At 33.3% G+C, this 19,145-nt stretch overlaps 1 protein-coding gene across 3 annotated transcripts; it reads right to left on the reverse strand.

The window, feature by feature from the left end:
• Nucleotides 1-1,323: 1,323 nt before the first annotated feature.
• LOC141668069 (uncharacterized) lies at nucleotides 1,324-12,441 on the reverse strand. Of its 3 annotated transcripts, none has more exons than XM_074474758.1 (5): nucleotides 12,280-12,436; nucleotides 11,132-11,226; nucleotides 4,573-4,743; nucleotides 4,180-4,347; nucleotides 1,324-2,247 (listed from the first exon to the last, which is right to left on the reverse strand). In XM_074474758.1, exons 3-5 carry the CDS (start codon nucleotides 4,627-4,629, stop codon nucleotides 1,600-1,602), a joined length of 873 nt encoding a protein of 290 aa, XP_074330859.1. In that variant the 5' UTR covers nucleotides 4,630-4,743; nucleotides 11,132-11,226; nucleotides 12,280-12,436; the 3' UTR covers nucleotides 1,324-1,599. The 3 variants fall into 3 exon arrangements, with proteins under 3 accessions (XP_074330859.1, XP_074330858.1, XP_074330857.1); XM_074474757.1 differs by having other exon boundaries at nucleotides 11,093-11,226; XM_074474756.1 differs by having other exon boundaries at nucleotides 4,573-11,226; nucleotides 12,280-12,441.
• Between the last annotated feature and the right edge of the window lie 6,704 nt (nucleotides 12,442-19,145).

The raw sequence follows: 19,145 nt of genomic DNA on the forward strand, positions 1-19,145 counted from the left end.
TGTTTGATTTTTAATGGTCAAATTAACTCAACTTTAACCGTAAATAAAACTTTATTTTTTTATTATTTTGAAAAACTGGAAAATACATATTAAAGTAGATCAAACATACTTCCTAATGATATAATTTTTATAAATATTTTCGATAGCGTACTATGTGAAATTTTTGGTAAAAATTCGGTCAATTTGACCGCAAAATGTCAAATAAGACAGATAAATTCGGATGGAGGGAGTATTTAATTATAATTATGCTTTGTTTTTTATTTCATTTTTTGGGCTCTCATATCCCTTTATGTAAAATATTATTATTTTTTTCATTCTTTTTTAAGAATAAAGGTGTTAATTTAATAATAAAAAATCAAACGACATCTATATTAACGATCGATTCAGACAAACAGTAAATTGTAATCGGTTGTTCTCGTAAAAAGTCGGTTAAACGATATTTTAAAGATAATGCATATACAAATACAAGTATGCACTTCATGCATTTTCGTTGAATTACTCTTCATCATGTCCCGATGGAGCTATCGTCTGAGTTATCGACTAGAACTGTGATTTCTTAGAAAATTTCATCAATAAATCAAGACCCCCGCTTACAATCAATAATCGAAAAACAAACCTCTCACCGAAAATAGAATGCAACTTGAAAATACAAGCTGAAAATCGGAAAAAAAAACAAACTGAAACAAATGAAATAAAAAAAAACTTAAATCTGATAGTCGGAACCACAGGATAGACAGTTACTTTCGAATCCAATAAATCTCGTTTGAATCAAGAAAAAAAGCCAACCGAAAATCCTGATAATGTAGATTTAGAAAAACAAATAAAAACTAACAAAAGGATAGAAATACTTCCTAAGAGGAAGATTATTGAAGAAAGCAAATCAAACAGGAGTTGGGGCTTTCAAAAATCGCTTCATAAATTCAAGATCATCAAGAATTTCTCAAATCTGTGTGAAAATGCTATATCACAATATCCTGGATCAAACCTTTTCATCTAATAGAATCTAATAGAATAGATCACGCCTTGCAAAAACACAATTACATCCTGCAAGAGTGTTAAACTAAAAAAACAGATGTATAATTTTATAAATGATCAGTCCAGTATGGATAAATTATCCGTCCTGAGTAACGGAAATTGTAACTGGATAAATATTAAATTCTACCTCCTAACATATCTGTCACCTCCCGGTGACTCTACTAGGAACATCAATTTGTAGGAATCATATGTAGTTTCTAACAGTTACAGTCACATTTATAATAGTAAAAACTCAAAATATACATTTTGAGTTGTTCAACCATAAAGGTTAAAACCACCAACTGTATATAAGAAAAAAAAATTAAGTTCTACTTATTAGGGGGATTTATAACAAAAACACCAGATGTACGACAAAGTTCTAATTCTTTAACAGTAAAAACACAATTCGGAATAAGATATGGTAGCACATTCTTATGTCAACTTTAAGAACTTTAACAAGTTTTAACTCAACCAAACACCAGTACACTGCAGGAGACAGAACACCAGTCCTGCTTGAGTACCAAGTCATGAAGCAGGAGCCAAGAGCCCTGATAGCAAGGAATTAGGGTCAGCCCAAAAAGCTTTCTAAATCTTTATATTCTCCAAACAATAACTCTGCAGCTCTTGTAATTTACTCTCGACATCGACATCCTCAGTACGAAATTCAGTTGTATGGACCTCATTCGGTAAAAGTCGGATCTGTTCAATGTAGTTTAGATGGCTCACCAGCCAATATACGTTGAATCCCCACCTCTGCAAATCAGCAAATACATCTTTGTACTCGGTGATAGTATCAGTGCAGAACTCAGTCATTGTGGTTTTAAGAAACTCATTCACTGAGGTGCACAGCACATTCAGCTTCATTGTATGGAACGTCTCACTTTTGGCTTTGAAGTGCTCAAAGGTCTCTGGATACTTCTTCACGATGAGATCAAGTAGGCCTACAAACTCTGTGTTAATCTTAAGGCCCTGCCATGACCAAAAGTTACTATTTCCTCTTAAAGAGCTCGCCTGATCGAAGCCTTTCCTTGCAACTGGAGCACCAGCTTGTCTCACTCTATCAGCGTCTACAACAGAATTCTCCCCCAAATGCTCTACTTGCACCCTATCAACACAAACCTTTCTATGTATACCTTGAGAATCAACCAGCTCCTTAGTTGGAGTTGTCAAGGGTTCGTCAGGCACCTTTTGGGATGTTGAAGAGACATGCACCTCTTGATAATTTTCTTTGTTCTACAAGAAAGAAAGATTCCAGGTCATATATACACTGCCAGAATGAAAAAAACATCTCTCATCTATATCGTACTAGTTTCTAACGAAAATCAGGAGACAAAATTAATACAGTCATCATATGATATGTCTCAACAAAATCATCAGATATTTTCCTAAACCTATTTATTTCAAGCCATGACGAAATTCCAAATCACACACAACATGAGGGCATCTTTCATACATGCAACTATTAACAACTACAAAATATAGGAAACAGAAAAAAAAAATCATACAGCATGATGTCAATTTTCTGCTAATATCCTCTCAAACTGTACTGGAGACTGGACTGGACACTAACAAAATTTGACGCCGAAAACGAAATAAACAGGTGAATTTAACAGAGTGCTTCAAATATAATTAGAAGAATGTTATATATGCCAGGATGGTGGACAAACCATGCTCCAAACTTATTCCAACAACCTCAAAGCTTATGGTCCTTCCTATTGTCGTTATTTCAGCAATTCATGTCTTATATACTACAAATAACATGACAATTGAAGGCATTCCTTTTATATGTTGAAGTTCCTGAAAATCTGAACTACATACCCTTCTATAGCTTTTGTTGGGTACGAGTTTACAACCAACTTTTCTTCTAAACTCACTTTGGTTTTATCAAGTTCACCGACCAGGTTTTGTCTCACCAGAGCCATCAATTCCATTTATTGTCTTGATGTCTTCCAAGTTCTTTGGTTTATATCCCTACCCTTGAAGTTTTATGGAGAACTTAAGGAATAGCCATCTATGCACAATTTTCATGATTTAGACTATGTCACTACGTATGCACTCTAATGGAAGCGACTCCATTTCACTACGCTCCTTGCTATTGATCTTGTCATTAGAATAACATACTCGATGGGTGATGATATCCCAGAGGACCCAGACTCATGGGTAAGTGAATTAGGCACTTCATGAGATTTAAATTTTTTGATGTTTACATGTAATTTGAAGTATCAGGGGATCTTAGGCTGTCTAGGTCTCAAACATCTATCACGGTCTAGGAAGCACCGATACTCCAAAAAGGTTGCCATATGCGTGCCGGACACGGCCGACACGGCGACTCGGCACCGACACGGTTGAGTACGTGTTCGACACGCAATGTGGCGTGTCGACAGAAAAAAGCGACCGACACGCGACCGACACGGGTTCGACATGCGACCGACACGGCCCACCGACTCGGCCCATATAAAAAAAAGCCCAAACCATCTTATATTAACCCTAATTTCACGTCTCTCTGTCTTTTATAACATCCCTCTTCATTTTTCTATCCGGTAAAATACAAGATGATCATTTGAATGAAAATGCAGAATAAATCTTACAGTAGTTTATCACTTATTTTGAAAGAAACTCTATTATTATTATGAAAGAAGTTGTTCAATATTTGACATATACAAATATTATATTTTTTATATTTTTATTACTTTTTTATTGCCGTGTCCCGTATCCAGGACACTTTGATAATTGACGAATCCCCGTGTCCCGTATCCCATGTCGCCGTATCAGTGTCGGTGCTTCCTAGATCACGGTTGATTATTCAAAAGCTTAAATCTGCAAAGATAAGGAAATCTAGTGCACAGCAGACTATGTCACAATCATGTGGAATTTAAAGCTCCTATAATCTATAAAACTTACCAGCTGATTTGACTTTATGAACATCTTTTTTAAGAGAATTATACCAGATAAATAATAATAATTTGCAATACAACAGAAACTCATCAGCCCGTACCCGCAAATGCATTGATTTATATTCGAATTCCCTAATTACAATGAAAATTATGATTTGAATGTGATATATTCTGGTTTTACTACCAGATGCTGCACGTGTTGTATCAGCCTATTAGAAATAGACAAAGAATGCTTCATTTTATGTACAAAGAGAACAAATTTCATGCGCACCTGAGGCAATCCTGTGACAATGGTGGCTCCTGGAGTACCACCAAGTAAGAACTTTCTCATGTGAGTAGACATACTAGATTCTTTGTATTCTTTTGGCAGCTTCACATACTTCAAGTTGTAGAATGGAGAAGCTACATCTTCGAAAATGCTGGTCAGTGCAGAAAGTACCTAGGACATAATTTTACATTAATTACGATATAGCATATACATAAGTGAATACCAATTACAGATCAGTTCTGCATCAGTTCCCTTTGAGCTATACATGATTTTTCTGGAAGCATATCACTTGAAAAGCCAAAGAGAAGTAATATTAAACACACAAACAGAAACCACATAGTAAGTGTTGGAGACAAATACTGATTGTAGCATCACAAAACTTAAATATACAGTTACCTCCAAAGTAGCCGAGTCAATAGTAAGAATCTTAGCACTACCAAGTTCCCAAAACATACTTCTTAAGCGATGATAGAACACTTCCTTTCTTGACAGTGTCAAATTGTGGAATTCAGTTGTATCCAATACCTTTACATTTGCCTTCTCCAACTCATCAATTAACAATGTTACCTGAAAGATACCAACACAGCATATTTCGCGGAGCTTCGGTGCCCAAACCTCAATTTTACAGGTAGAAGTAATAAAATTACTTTTACTAAAACTAATTTTGAGGTTCACTAATTGCGTACAAAATATAATGTACTTCTGTACGAAGTTCTTTCGAAATATTATTGTAAGATTCCGTAAACTGACGAGTGCAGAGAACAATTCGGTCATATTGTGAGGAAAGATCACATCATCCAGTTCTAGACTTAATAGAGATGGAAAATCCCAAACTTGTACCGGCAATTTGCATCGTGCCATACTGAGAGTCGTTAAACCAGGCAAAATCATTGGTACCGATTCGGGAAAATCGCACCGCTCAAGGTGCAGAGTTGTTAAAGCAGGCAAGCAGATCAAACAAATTTGAGGTACATTGTAACTTGGCATGAAAGTGGGGCATACCAAGTGTAGAGTTTCTAAAACAGGTAGATCCCAACAACCATCTGACTCCCCTAATTTACTGAAATCAAGACACACACCCAATCTGAGTTTTTGTATGTAATTAGAGCTGAAGGAGGACAGCTTGAACGTACGATGGCGATGAAATGTCAAGTCAAAGTCTAGATCTTGAACATTGTGCGAAATTGGGTACTCAATAACATTTTTCATTAAACTTTGAGGAACCGAATATAAAGAAAAGAACTTGAAAGAGTATATATTTAGTTCATGGTTCCGGTGTGACAAAACATGGTTAATAAATTTGATTATACCATAATGAGTAAGGGGGAAAAGTTGGTCGTACCCATCGAAAGTAAGAAAAGGTAGAGTAGTCCAGATATGTTTCCATCTTTTTGATAAAATGCTTGTTTGAACAGCGAGGCGAGTCCCTAAAAATGAAAGAATTCGATGAATTACATCGTCGGACAAACTGCTGAGCCGGTCTTCTCCTTCAACTTGACTTCCAATCCTCAAATTGTTCATTTTTTCCCCAACAATATACTCAAATTACAGGCTAGCGGCGGAATTGTGCTCATTCACAATTATATAAGGTTTTAGGGTTTTCTCGATTGATGGGGGCAATTTTGGGTATAAATTTTTTGTGAAGAGAGTTTTAGTGGCTCCGAAAATAACCTTAATTCAAGCAAACGAACTTTCTGCTTATCATAAAACAAATGCACAAGAAATTACCCTGATAAAGTAACAACCTCGAGTCCTCGATTAAGGAATATATTTTTCCGTCCCAACTTAGACCAATAAGATAAAGTAATATTTTTACGAAATTCATAACATAATAATTCTTATTGATACTAATCTTATGCCAAATGAAAATATAAATTAATACCAACTAAACTTTGTATACATAAATATTACAAAATATTAATTTCTTAACAATATGTGAAACTATATTCTTTCTTTTCAGTTCTCGCCAAATTCAAAACACACCTCATATATAATTTTTTTTGTAGAGTATGTACCTCTCTTGTCTCCTAATATATTTTGTTCCTATTAAATGAAATGATTGGTTGCGGTTTTTATTTTGTTATATGTTTGCTTCGATGACACATTTAGACCACGTAACTCGCATCTTGTTCATAATTATTATTTTTGAATACTTTTTTCTTCTCTAAGCAAGTTCATAACTACATTATTCTCACTATAATAGATTTAACACATATTCCTAGTTAGCACTTAACAAATTAAAATTAACTTCTATGTTATAGATATGATAACTTTTACATATAAGAATTTCTAAAATTGTTTTTTTGTTTTTTATCAGGAAAATAATATATTATTTACTTTATCGATAAAGTAATATTTTGTTATTTACATCAAAAATCTCTACCACCTTAAACAAATAAGATAAATTAGACATATATGAATTTTTTAAATAAAATATTCATAAATTACGTCACAATACATGACATTCTTAAAATTTTACAACACGATTTAAAATTACTTTCCATCATCTTTTTTTATTTTAATTTTGCTTGCTAGCATAATATATAAAGAAATTAGAGAATATCAAAGGACCTCATTGTGAAGCAGGCATAATATATAAAGAAATTAGAGAATATCAAAGGACCTCATTGTGAAGCAGAAGAAGCTATCTACGGTCAATCTAGAAAATATTGAAAATAAAATCAAAGCGTGCATAAGAAGCAATTACCAACAATGCAAGATGTTAAAAACTCTTATTAAAACATATACGTTAAAAACTAATCCAATCATTCATGGGTTTTGGGGTTTTTTTAGATAGATGGGAGCAATTTCGGGTATAATTTCTTTCTAAACAGAGTTTTAGTGGTCACTGAAAATATCCGTAATGCAAGCAAACTAACTTTCTTTTTATCTGCACATTTGTATTTATCATAAGAATAATAAAGAAGAATATACCTCGATTGAAATACTAACCGCTAAAGTATTTTTTTTTCAAAATTCATAAGATAATAATTTAAAAAAATGCTTGGGCACAATGAATATATAAAGTAATATCTACTAAATTTTGTATACATGTTAATTTTTTTTATTAATATATGAATTTATTTATTTATTCACTTCCCCTAAATTTAAAATAAACCTCATTCTTTTTTTTGATAGTTAATAAACCTCGTTCTTAATTTTTTTTTGAGCTTACACACAGCTCTTGTCTCCTAATATATATGTTCATATTATAGCAAATGATTGGTTGTGGTACTTATTATGTTATATGTTTGCTATGATCACATATTTAAACGACGTAACTCTTATCAGGTTCATGATCATAGTTTTGAATAATGTTTTTGTCTATAAGTTCCTAACTGCATTATTCTCACTATAATAGATCTAACAAGATTCGTAGTATGCACTACAGCAATTAAAATTCACCTCTATGGTATAAATATGATAAATTACAAACAAATTTTTTTACAATAATATACAATTACTTTATCAATAATGGCCTAACAAATTACAATATGTTACATTCTTCACAATTTGCAACACAATATTAAATTACTTACCTTTATTTTATTTTTTGCTAAATGGCCTAATATGTAAAGAAACTGGAGAATACAAAAGGACCTCATAAGGAAGCACAAGGAACTATCTATAGTCAATCTACAAAAGATTGAGAATAAAAGCAAAGCACGCTCACGAGAAGCAACTACCAGCAATACAAGATATTAAAAACTAACCCAAGCTTCGTAGAAGGAGTACTACATATAAGCTTGAAAAACAACAATAAAGAAGGCAGGATTGGATAGAAGGTCTATTACATTCAAGGTCTGCTGAATGTGCAATTATTTTGAGATCTTGCATTGCATAAAATTTGTTAGAGTAGTTTAGATTTTTTCATAAATTTTCTTTTCAATCTGCCTATTCCCTTAAACTTAAAGTTTCAATTTGAATAGATGAGAAAGGAAATTTGATGAATTTTTCATTAGTCAGGGAAATAGAATTGGAAAGAAAAAATTACCTTCTGGAAATAAAGAATAGTTAAAATAAAAGAAACAATAAATTTGTACAATCAAGGTGTTAAAGCGGAGAAAGAGGAACGAGGTGAGTAGTGGAGTTGTTGGCAAGTCAATGTGACACACTGATTGGAGACAGCTAATGGAATGAGTTAGCAACAAAAGCCACGATTTGGCATATAAGATAACTTTGGGAACATAAAACCTAAAAGATACATGAACTAACAAATGAGCAGCTCTCTGCTAAAGATTAGGTCATAAATTAATATACGTGTTTTATAAATACAAGACTTCAAGGACTTGTAGTTTGAATTTGGAGTTTTGAACTGTTATCTGTACGGGTTAGTTGGGTTTGACCCTCAACCTGACAAAACCTTTATGGTTTAATGTAATAATCTGAATATTGATATGCTCGAAAGTAGAATGGTTCTTCTAAATTCCTTTCAATACTCGTGGATGTTCATAACCCTCAATTGGTACTAAAAGAAACGCCTCCTTTTTGTGTTTTGGTGGACAATCCGCAAGTTTTCGAACCACAGATCTTCTTTCCACTTATCAACAAAAAGAAGCAACTTCCTTGTGTAACCTCACTTCAAGAAAGACAAGCTCAAAATCATTTTAGAAACACTGTCAAAAATAACTGCCAAACTATAACGAGTGAAAAAGAAACCTTATGTGCACAACTGAGTGATGTCCGTTTTGAGCATACCCGCCCAAATCTGTTTTTAAATACCTCTCAAAGGTCTCATGGAAGCTTTAGGATCCAAGCTATTTCCCAAAAACAAACAACGTCGGATGCTCCAGCACTATTTTTTTAATAAGGCTTAGGACCCAAGCAATTACGTTTGCTCTTAGAATCTATTCACACTAAAGTCAATCTTTGGATAGACAAGCCCGACGAAGGAAACAATGCTTTTGTGAATCTCAATACAATAATAGAAAGGAGGAGATAATGATCAAGAAATGCACATAGCAAGAGTGAACTCTCAGCTATGGAAACTTCGAATATAACATCGAGACTTAACATAAGAGTTTCTTAGCACTCCGGAGAGAATCCAAAATAGTTTTTACTAAATGCCCACAATGCCATTTTTAACGATTCAATCAGGATATAAGATCATTAGTATCCGAGCGAGATAATGTATCACACAGGGATAGCACCAACAATGGTGGTTCGAATTATTACCACCGAGTCACTCAAATCCAGCTCAAGAACCGGTTTATGCTAAGCTTTTCTAGTAATTAAAGAAAAAAATAAGTCACAATAATGAAATTCCCGAACATCTTTTTTAAGCAGGAAAAGAAACATCTGGACACATTCTAAAAAGGGACATAGAGTTGGAACTATCAATGATCAAACTACTGGGGACAACGCGACGCAAATATCGACCCACATTTCACAACATAAAATACTACAAGGTTTAAGATTCTCAAAACCCACCTAACTGAATGTCTCGAGCAATAAATTCTAGTCAACTTACCAACAAGATCAAAACTTGAAATATCATAAAGATAAAGATATGAGTCACATTACAAAAAGGCATACTAATTCAGGAACCTAATCAATGAATAGAGTTAAATCACATAACTCAACCAAACATTAACAACTTCTCCTTAAAATACATTCCAAAAGGTTCCAGCCTAATTAAAGAATTTAATGGTATACCCTACGACCAACCCACCTTAGTCCAATAAATTAGAAGTAGAAATTGACAAAATTATAAGAAAGAAATTGTTCAGAGGAGTGGTCACTCTCGACAGCCATAGTAGGAAAAATATTTAAAACGAAAGATAAATGATTAATCGAAAACACATTCTATCGACGGTTAAAGTCCGGCTCATATAAAAGACAAAGATAATAATTTGAAGTAATTAATAAATTTGATTTGGCCTATTTTTTAATAATATCACTAAGATAACAGATATAGAATAATAATATGGTAGCACACAAAAAACAAATATGAATGAAGATGTATGGTTCAAGTGAAACTCTCAAATAACACTAAATATAACACAATATTAAAATATTATAAATTCAAAAGAAAAGGCATTAAAAATATAAAAGTATAAGTATCAAAATGTGCATATGGGCACACTTTGGAAATCACTTTTAAAATTCATAAATTTATTCAATCAACCAGCGGAAGGTAAGATAATCATATATCATTTCACCTGAGACATTTAATCAAGCGTCCGGTTCCTGGCCATGGAAAATTTATGTAACAGACCACTTACCCCCTATTGGATGAAGTCCGACACTGAACGGTTAAGATTATAACAAAGTATTTCAGTTTGGGAGGACATGTAACAATATAAATATGTCCAACACTATCGATATTTTCTTTCAGGTACACTATAGACATGAAAAGGTATTAACAAGTCAAGGAACCGCAAGTTTTAACATTATAAAATTATAAAAAAATAAAATAGTACGTAGACAATTGAATGATATAAAAGTTTTAAAAACAATGATAAAAACTTTCACTCCCTTAACAGTAAAACTACGATACAAATTCACATCATATCTTATCAGATAATACATAACAGTATTATAAACATAATATGACATAAATAGTAGTATACTTGTATCACATATTTCTGTGATATTATGTGGGTAAGTAATATACGATAATATATGACATGATAGAAATTATAATGTAAAGTAAATTTTGTAAGTTCTTTTAGAAGTTATATAATACATTATAAGTTAAATTTGAAAGTAATAAAGTATACACGTGTAAACGCATATCACTAAGCTAGTATAGTATATTATACACGTACCATTGTTAAGCAAGGGTAGTAAGGATTCAAAGATACGGCTCTTAATAACCACGGTAGCTAGTAATGTGTTATCATAATCTTGCTCAGAAAAGTGATATGTTAGATGAGATTATCACTAACCTAGTATTAGTAGACTATACACTTACCACTTTTGTCCAGCAAGGGTAGTAAGGATTCTAACATACCGCCCTTAATGACCATGGTACATATGTTGTCAAAATCTTGCTCAGCCGCTGGATCCAACAGCGGAACAGTGATATGTTAGATAAACACCAGGAGCCTGCAGTCAAAATTAAATTTAAATCATGACAAAAAATGCATAATAACACTATAAAATTTCTGGAGCCTAAAGAATCAAAAAGAAAACAATAACAGAACTAATGACTTAATGCGCGAATTGAAGCAAAATACATAATATAAGCTGGCAAAAATTCAAACTAAAGCATAAAGATAACAATGAGAAATAATATAAAGAGACAACGTGAGCAACTCCCCAAAACTAAAAACTGCATACAACACATTCTGAGGACAACTGTCTACACCCCTGTGATCTTTATCATGATAAACTATAATCAACTTCATTACATCTAATACACAAATTTACATCAAATCGTCTACTTTTGTTGTACAAATGATAAAAAAAAACAATTAGTTCAGATTTGGAGAGTGTCCATGTACCCCCGTAACGGAAGTATCTGATACACAAGTCCATGGAGATACGGAGATTCGTTAGATTACCCTAGAATCCCTGCTTCCTAGGTTCCGGTAATAGAAATTACTCCCTCCATCTCAAAATACAAGTCCTTTTGACTTTTTACACGTATTTTAAGGTGAATAAAAAGGATAGCTCCACAAATTATTTTTCAATTTTTTTCTGTATAAAAACTATACATATCAAATTTTAATTGAAGAAAAAAAATTTAGAAAAAAGTATGCGGAGCTATGACTTTTATATACCTTAAAGTACGCAAGGGACTTGTATTTTGGGACGGAGGGAGTATGATATATATTTGTCACACTACAAACTCGCATATGTGTCTTAGCTTCTTAGAAAACATTGTATTCTTCATAATAATTTAGCAGGAAAATTTATATCATTACAACTGATCAACAGAGAATTTAGCACGAAAATTTCGAGAAAATGAATTCAAAGAGTTGTACAAGTTGAATTCTAAATTTGGAGATAAAATCTAGGAAATTGTTATTACATATTGATTGATTCCATGACATGATAATATCATATGCACAAATATGTTTATTATTATACACACAGCATGGAACATACACATAAAGCAACTAATTAAGAGGATAAAACAGAGCAAATACACAGTACCTATATAGTAGGATATGAAATCAGGGGGGACTGCCGGAAATATTTTTCAGCGGCTGGTTCCGTCGGTACGTCTGACATGGGGAAACTAGGGAGGAAGTAGAAGTGGTTAAAACTCTAATTTATTTTCAATTTTTCCGTCGACGGATTGTCCATGTGTACACAATAATTTCAAAAATTTATAATATTTTGTAATTTTGATTGGCATAGTTTGTGTATGTAAGGTTTACCACTATTAAAAAAAGAATTAACTAAAATAATTTAAATTTATAAATTTTTACGCTTTTTATGTTTTTTATTTTTTTACGATTGAAAACAAAGATTAAGAAATGGGAAATAATATATAAAAAGCGGGTAAATTGTGAGATTCATGTATTAAATAGATGAAGGCATGTGGTGGGAGCCGGTAAAATCATTTACTCCTGAGTTTTAAAAATGAAATAAAACATGTAAAGCATAAATAAAGTAGTTTTACTTCCCTCCATAATTGTGCTCCCGAATTTTTAAAAGTAGCGAAAGTAAGTGTTAATAAATGTAAATTTGATAATTTTCATTTCAAAACTTTTACTTTTTAAAAATGAGATGAAAGTACTTTATCTTTTAATTACTTACTTTCTTGCCATTAAAAAACTTGAGAGTAAGCCCCTTAGAGCAAGTCCAACAGTCTCTTAACATGTTCCTTATAAATATTATAAAATATTAACTCTTAGTGATTTAAGACATGATTTTGAATTTGAACTCCAACAATGATCCTTATCTTCATTCCTTATAATTAAAATAATAATAAATATGAATGAGGTATGAAAAAAAAGAAAGAAAAAGAACTAAAAAAAAGAGAGAGAAATTAATTTTTTATTGATAAAAATGAAATAAGGGATGACTTGTGTTAACTTAAAGATAAGGCATGAGTGATGTATCTTAGTGATATAAGGAACCACTAAGACACTGTTGGAGTACATTTTTTATCATATTTCTTATATTTGGAGTTAAGAGCCTTTTTAAGGGAGCTGTTGGACTTGCTCTTAGTGCTTTTTTGGATTGTAATAAAAATTATTTACCATGAAAGTTATATTTCCTTAGAAAATTACAATAGTTAGGAAGCAGGAAATGTTGTTTGTTTGGTACATTAAATGTTGTAACATGATCATCCTTTAGTTCAAAAATATGCCCATTAGACTTGATACGAGTTTGCACAGGTCAAACTAAACAACTACTCCGCAAAGACTGAGAGCAAAGTCCAAGAGTGTCCTATAATGTTATCTTAAACTAAAATTTGAGGCATATTTGAGCAATTCAACAATATCCTAGTGGTGTCTTAAAACACTAGGACATCCATTACATGCCATATTTTTCACACACTAATGTGCATGCCCTATATCATTTATTTTAATAAAAAAATAAACTTCCCTCCTTTTTTACACTTCTCTCCTCTCATCATTTATTTTTCCTCTAAATAAAATTCAAATATATTATTATTTTAATAATAAGGCACTTTGTTGGAATTAATTTACAAAAACATTGTTCAAAATCACTAGGACAGTATATTTCATTATATTTATAAGGCAATTAATAGGACATTGTTAGATTTGCTCTTACTCACAAGGGGAAGTGTAAATTATCAAGGGGGAGATGGGTGAGCAACTTCCCCTGTTTGATGGGTATTTAATCTTCTAAGAAAATTTAATTTCCTTTACTTTTGTTAACCAAACAACTCTATCAAAATACATTTCCCGGATATTTTAAGTTTTTGGGTATTTTATTGTCAACCAAACGAGCACTTAGTTTCTTAAATAATTAAATATTAATGTTGTTAGGTCACACTTTCACTGTAGAGGGGGTGAATACAGTGTTTATTACAATCAAATCAAACTTCAAGAACTTATGTAACAGAAAACAAACTTTATTGAAACAATAAACTCTGTTACAATCTGGAACTGTTATCTCTCAGTGATGAACAAAATATCACGAGAGCTGCTAGAGTTACAATAAATAATATTCTCGATAATGATAACACTTATAGTGTAAACCCTATGTCTGTGTTTATATACTACACAGTTACAAGATAATCGCTAATTGATATGGAATATAATTCTGCTTCCTAAAATATATCAATCAGATATCTTCTATTCCAAGTATTCCATTCTTCACGGAATTCCTTCTTCATGCATATCTCTTCTTATGTTTATCTTGATCTTCTTAACTTTAATCAGCTACTGTCCTTATCTGATCGTCCTTCAACACTTAAGTTCTGATATCTATCTCCTGATGCTTATCTCCTGATAACATAAGTACTGATATCCCTTAAGTTCTGTCGTCCAGTATAAGTACTGATCAGTTAAGTACTGATTTGTTCTGTTCAAATAAGATCTGAAATCTAAACATAAAACATATTAGCCATGACATTATCAAATATATCTAACAATCTCCCCCAACTTGTAAATTAGCAAAATATACAAGTTTAACAGATATTTGATGATGTCAAAAACATTAAGTACAAATGCATGAGAAATAGACAAGATAACTACAACTTACAGTCCTTAAAGCTTTTACCAATTCAACTTCTGATAACAACTTTGGTCTGTATACACATCAGAATTTAAGTAGTTGTAGATCTTTGACTTGGTTTCATCATTTTCTGATCTCTCTGATGTCAGAAGTTGTTCTGAGATAATTCTTCAACAAACATTTCTCAGCATATCTGAGTTCATCAATCATTCTCCGTTTGACATCTTTAAGCTCTGCAGTATCTTCACCAGTTTGAAATATTGCAGCTCTGAGATCATTAATCTTTGCTTTTCTCAACTCCCGATCTAGTCTTATGACATAAGCTTTGTTAGACTCTAGATTGAATTCAAGCCCCTTAATACCAAGATATGTTCTGATCTGTGCAGTATTAGGCTTCATATCAACAATATCACCATTGTGATTTCTGTACTTTGGAACATATCTGCTGTCAGACTTAACAGAATAAAGCCTTTTCTGTCTCTGAATCTGTTCTTTTAAGTAGTTTGCAGCAGTCTCTGTTATTCTGTCATCCACTTGAAGTAAGAAAAGTACATGCTCCAATTCTTCAAAATACTTCAAAGGAATGGCATTTTGTCTTATATGATAAACCCTACCATCTGTCATGAAATACAACATGATGTATTCTTTCAAGTAGGTATGGTAAACCATCTGTACAGATTCTAGTTGATTCAATCTCTCAGGAGTTGCTCCAATACCTGGTTCACTCAAGGAAGTTGGATCATCGGTAGTGTTGTGTACTCTTCTTTCATCAGCACTTCCCAATCCAGTTTTATCTCTAGCTTCCTTTCCAGTAACTACTCTTGCTTCAAAACCACTTGGAGTAGTCTTCAAAGATTGAGTCTGTTTTGCTTTAGTGAATCCTGGTAGGAGTGTTTTAGATTTATTTTCTGATATCAAGTTAACTTGAGCACTGTCAGAGGTTACTTGCTTCTTCTGAATATCAGAACTTACAATTTCTTGACTCTGAACAACTTGAGCCATGTCAGAGGTTGTTTTAAGAACTTTTCTTGAAGTCAGAGCAAGATCATCTTTTCCATCAGTAATTTCTTCTTCCTCAGGAGGTACATAAGGCTTGATAGGTTCACCAACCTTTTCTTTACCCTTGGATCTTGGATCTATCTGTGGTTGTGATCTAGCCAAAGTTTCTTCAGTATGTATCCTTTCTTTGATCACAATGCCTTTAGGTTTTGGAAGTAACTTTTTACCAGAAGCTTCAGATTTAGATGTGACTTTCTCTGATTTAAGTCTGGCTTCTTCTTCCTTTAAACTTTCCAAGTCCATCCCTGGATTTTCTTGAAGAAATAATTGTCTTGACATTTCCTCATCAAGATCTAGAAGTTCATCAGAACTTATCCTTTTACCAGCAGCAGAACTTACTCTTTTCCCAGTATCAGAACTTGTTCTGTGACTAGCTTGTCTTGATGTAAACCTTCTACCTTGACTATGACCACTACCCATTCCAGAGTTTCCTTGGTCATCTTTTCCATCATCATTTCCTTGCAGTGACTTGTTGGTTTTGCATTTGGACTTAATTACCTTCTCCCCCTTTTTGGCATCAGCAGGTAATAAAAGAGAGATAAGTAGTTCCACTGAGGTCTGGATTTCAGTAAGTTGCGATTGTTGAGAAGCTTGATTTGTCAGAATTTGATCAATCTGAGCTTGTTGCTTCTCTTGAGTTTTCTCAATATAAGCAACCCTCAATGGTAGGTTGAAAGAACTTTTTCTTATCAATTTTCCAAACTTGTTCCTGTTTGATAAAGTTCTCCTGAATCTTGTGTAGCTCTGCATGAGTGTTGGAATGAAGACCTTGTAGATGTTTAGTACTCAATGCAGTGACTCTAAGCTGGGTTTTAAAATCATCAGAATGTAACATTTCATCAGCTTTAGTCAAGTGCTCAGCAAGATGTAAAGCATTTGGAACACATGAAACTGAGTTCCATTCCTTAGTCCACTCCTGACCTGCAGGAGTTTCACTCCAAGGTACTGGTGCATCCCTGATAACAAACTCCTTTACCAGTTCAGACTTAGGAAGAGTCAGTGGAGGAGTATGTCCTGAAGGACCTGCTGCATCAGCATCTACAGTTGTAGCAGCCTCACCAGTATCTCCAACATTTGCAGCATCAGAACTTAGAGAATCAGTATCTTCTGATAAGACAACTGTGTGAGTAGCAATGGAGGCTTCAACATCCTCTAATTGCTGATCTGATACTAAGTTCTGATCAACAGCCATATCCTGATGCTCACCTAAAATCTGATCATCAGCATCTTGATGCAGAGAAGGTGTTAGTGATAACTCAGGAGTTTGAACAGCATCAGTAACAGGTGTTGTGGAAGGATTATTTGCTGTTGGAGCTTCTAAGAAAAATATTTCAGGCACAACCAGGTTCTGAATATCAATTTCAGCACTTGTGCCTGGATCAACAAGAGACATAGAAGGTGAATTAGCCTTGTCAGATACAGGTTCCTGAGTTGGAGTTGATGGAGAAGAAGTGACTGGAGCAAATTCCTTGTCTTGTGAGATCAGAGATTCCTGATCCCCTTCCTTAGCTGCTTCCTCCTCATCATCTGAAACTGGCCTTTGTGCCCTCTGTTTCTTGTACTTCCTTGTTGATTTGGATTCCTTGGGAGTTTCAGGAACCGTCATACGTCTAAGCCTCTTGAGAAGCCTAGAACCCCCAATTGCAGAATCCTTCTGAGAAGTTGCCTTCTCAGCTTCATTTACCACAGGTTCTGAAGAGGGATAAAGTAGAAAGAAAATAAAAGATTAAAGAAATCTTCTCTCTGTTGTTCTTATACTCTGAAAAAAAATGTTACCGTTGAACACCTGTCAGACATGCAGTAATAACGGATAGTTACTGGGCTCGAGAAAACAGGAATGATTACTTACCCAGTTGCCTTGTTTCAAGGAAAAACCATTTCAGTTATCAAGAGACACAATTTTAATTCAAAATTGAAACCGTTAGCACTGATTGAATTATTTTTCACTGCAACATTAATATTCTGAAAATGAATCATGTTAAAAATGACCGAGATAATTTCGATGAATAAGTGCTGACAAAGAATCAGAACTTAAATAAAGACAAAATTTAAATGGTCATCAGAATATCAAGCAGGATTTAACAACACAAGATAAAATAACTCAGAGACAAAATCTTGAAGTAAAAATAGTTTTCATTAATATATCAAGTCAATACTTATATGAAATAGAAATTACATCAATACAAGATTTTCCCTAAGCTTCTAATCCTAACGTCAACAGCTTTAGTCCTAGCTAAGAAGCCTGACAAAGCTGAGGATGAAGAAGAACAGGAAGAAGATGAGATTAAGTCATCTTCCTCTTCCTATCTTCGACAAACAAGATAGCGAGTCGAATGATTCGCTCTTGCTGACGGATACGACGAAGGTGAAGGTCTCTTCGAACGGCCACCAGATCACGTTTGATAACCTCTGGAAATTGAATCCAGAGATTGTGAGGGATGTTGGTGATAGGGTAGGGAGTTGGAATTCCATTCAAAAAGACATGCACAGTCTCATCACCGTAATTGTAGAACCAGCCAAATTCAGCCATTTGTGATAGTAAATGAAAAACAAGACTGAATTTGTGATACAAGTGTGATGAGAAGACTAATGTGAAGTGGCTGTGTATATAGGCAAGAGAATGCCAAGAGACGCAAAGATATTTAATGCTGACAGGTAGAATTAATTCTACCTCGTCTCCCTAGACTTTGAAAAAGAATAACAGTCATTGGAAAAGGAATGTGCACATGTAACAAGAGTGAACTGTTCAAGGACGAGTGCCATTATGTTTTAACCATAGACTATTAATCTTCCACTTCAACATTTCGAAATTAATCTGAGACTGTTACCAAATTTTACTCACAGATAAGTCAAGTAAAGGGTTAGACTGAAAAATCAGAACTTAGACCTATACCAGAACTTAACAGTCATCAGAACATAATGTCTTAACTCGAACAAGGAATATCTATCTTAGTAAATACTCATACAAGTTCTTAGTTATGAACGTCAGAACTTAATCATCAGAACGTGTAACTAGAACTTGTCCTCAGAATTTGTGCAAAAATGACACAATGACTGTTTATCTAAAATAACATAGACCACCACAGAAATTTCATCATTCATATGGAGTGATGTGTGTGTGTATTAAGCTAAATAAATAATAAAGAGTAAAGTCTGATCTACTTCAGTACATCTTAGAAATAAGTCATAATTAAAATTTTGCTAAAGAGCTGTCATTATCCTGAAACCTACTGATAAATGAGTTCATGCATGAGTCCACCTCAACTGTTTTTGTGCTAATTTTATGCATCTTTTGAAATTCTATT

The sequence above is a fragment of the Apium graveolens genome, chromosome 6 (assembly GCF_009905375.1).
Source record: "Apium graveolens cultivar Ventura chromosome 6, ASM990537v1, whole genome shotgun sequence".
Lineage (NCBI taxonomy): Eukaryota > Viridiplantae > Streptophyta > Magnoliopsida > Apiales > Apiaceae > Apium > Apium graveolens.

Excerpts from the sequence above, each read along its gene's own strand:
- LOC141668069 (XM_074474756.1), bottom strand. The coding sequence starts at position 5,697 with ATGAACAATTTGAGGATTGGAAGTCAAGTTGAAGGAGAAGACCGGCTC. Across the intron at positions 4,348-4,572 it reads TTGACTCGGCTACTTTGGAG|GTACTTTCTGCACTGACCAG; the intron begins GTAACTGTATAT and ends ATTATGTCCTAG. Across the intron at positions 2,248-4,179 it reads TTGTCACAGGATTGCCTCAG|AACAAAGAAAATTATCAAGA; the intron begins GTGCGCATGAAA and ends TCTTTCTTGTAG.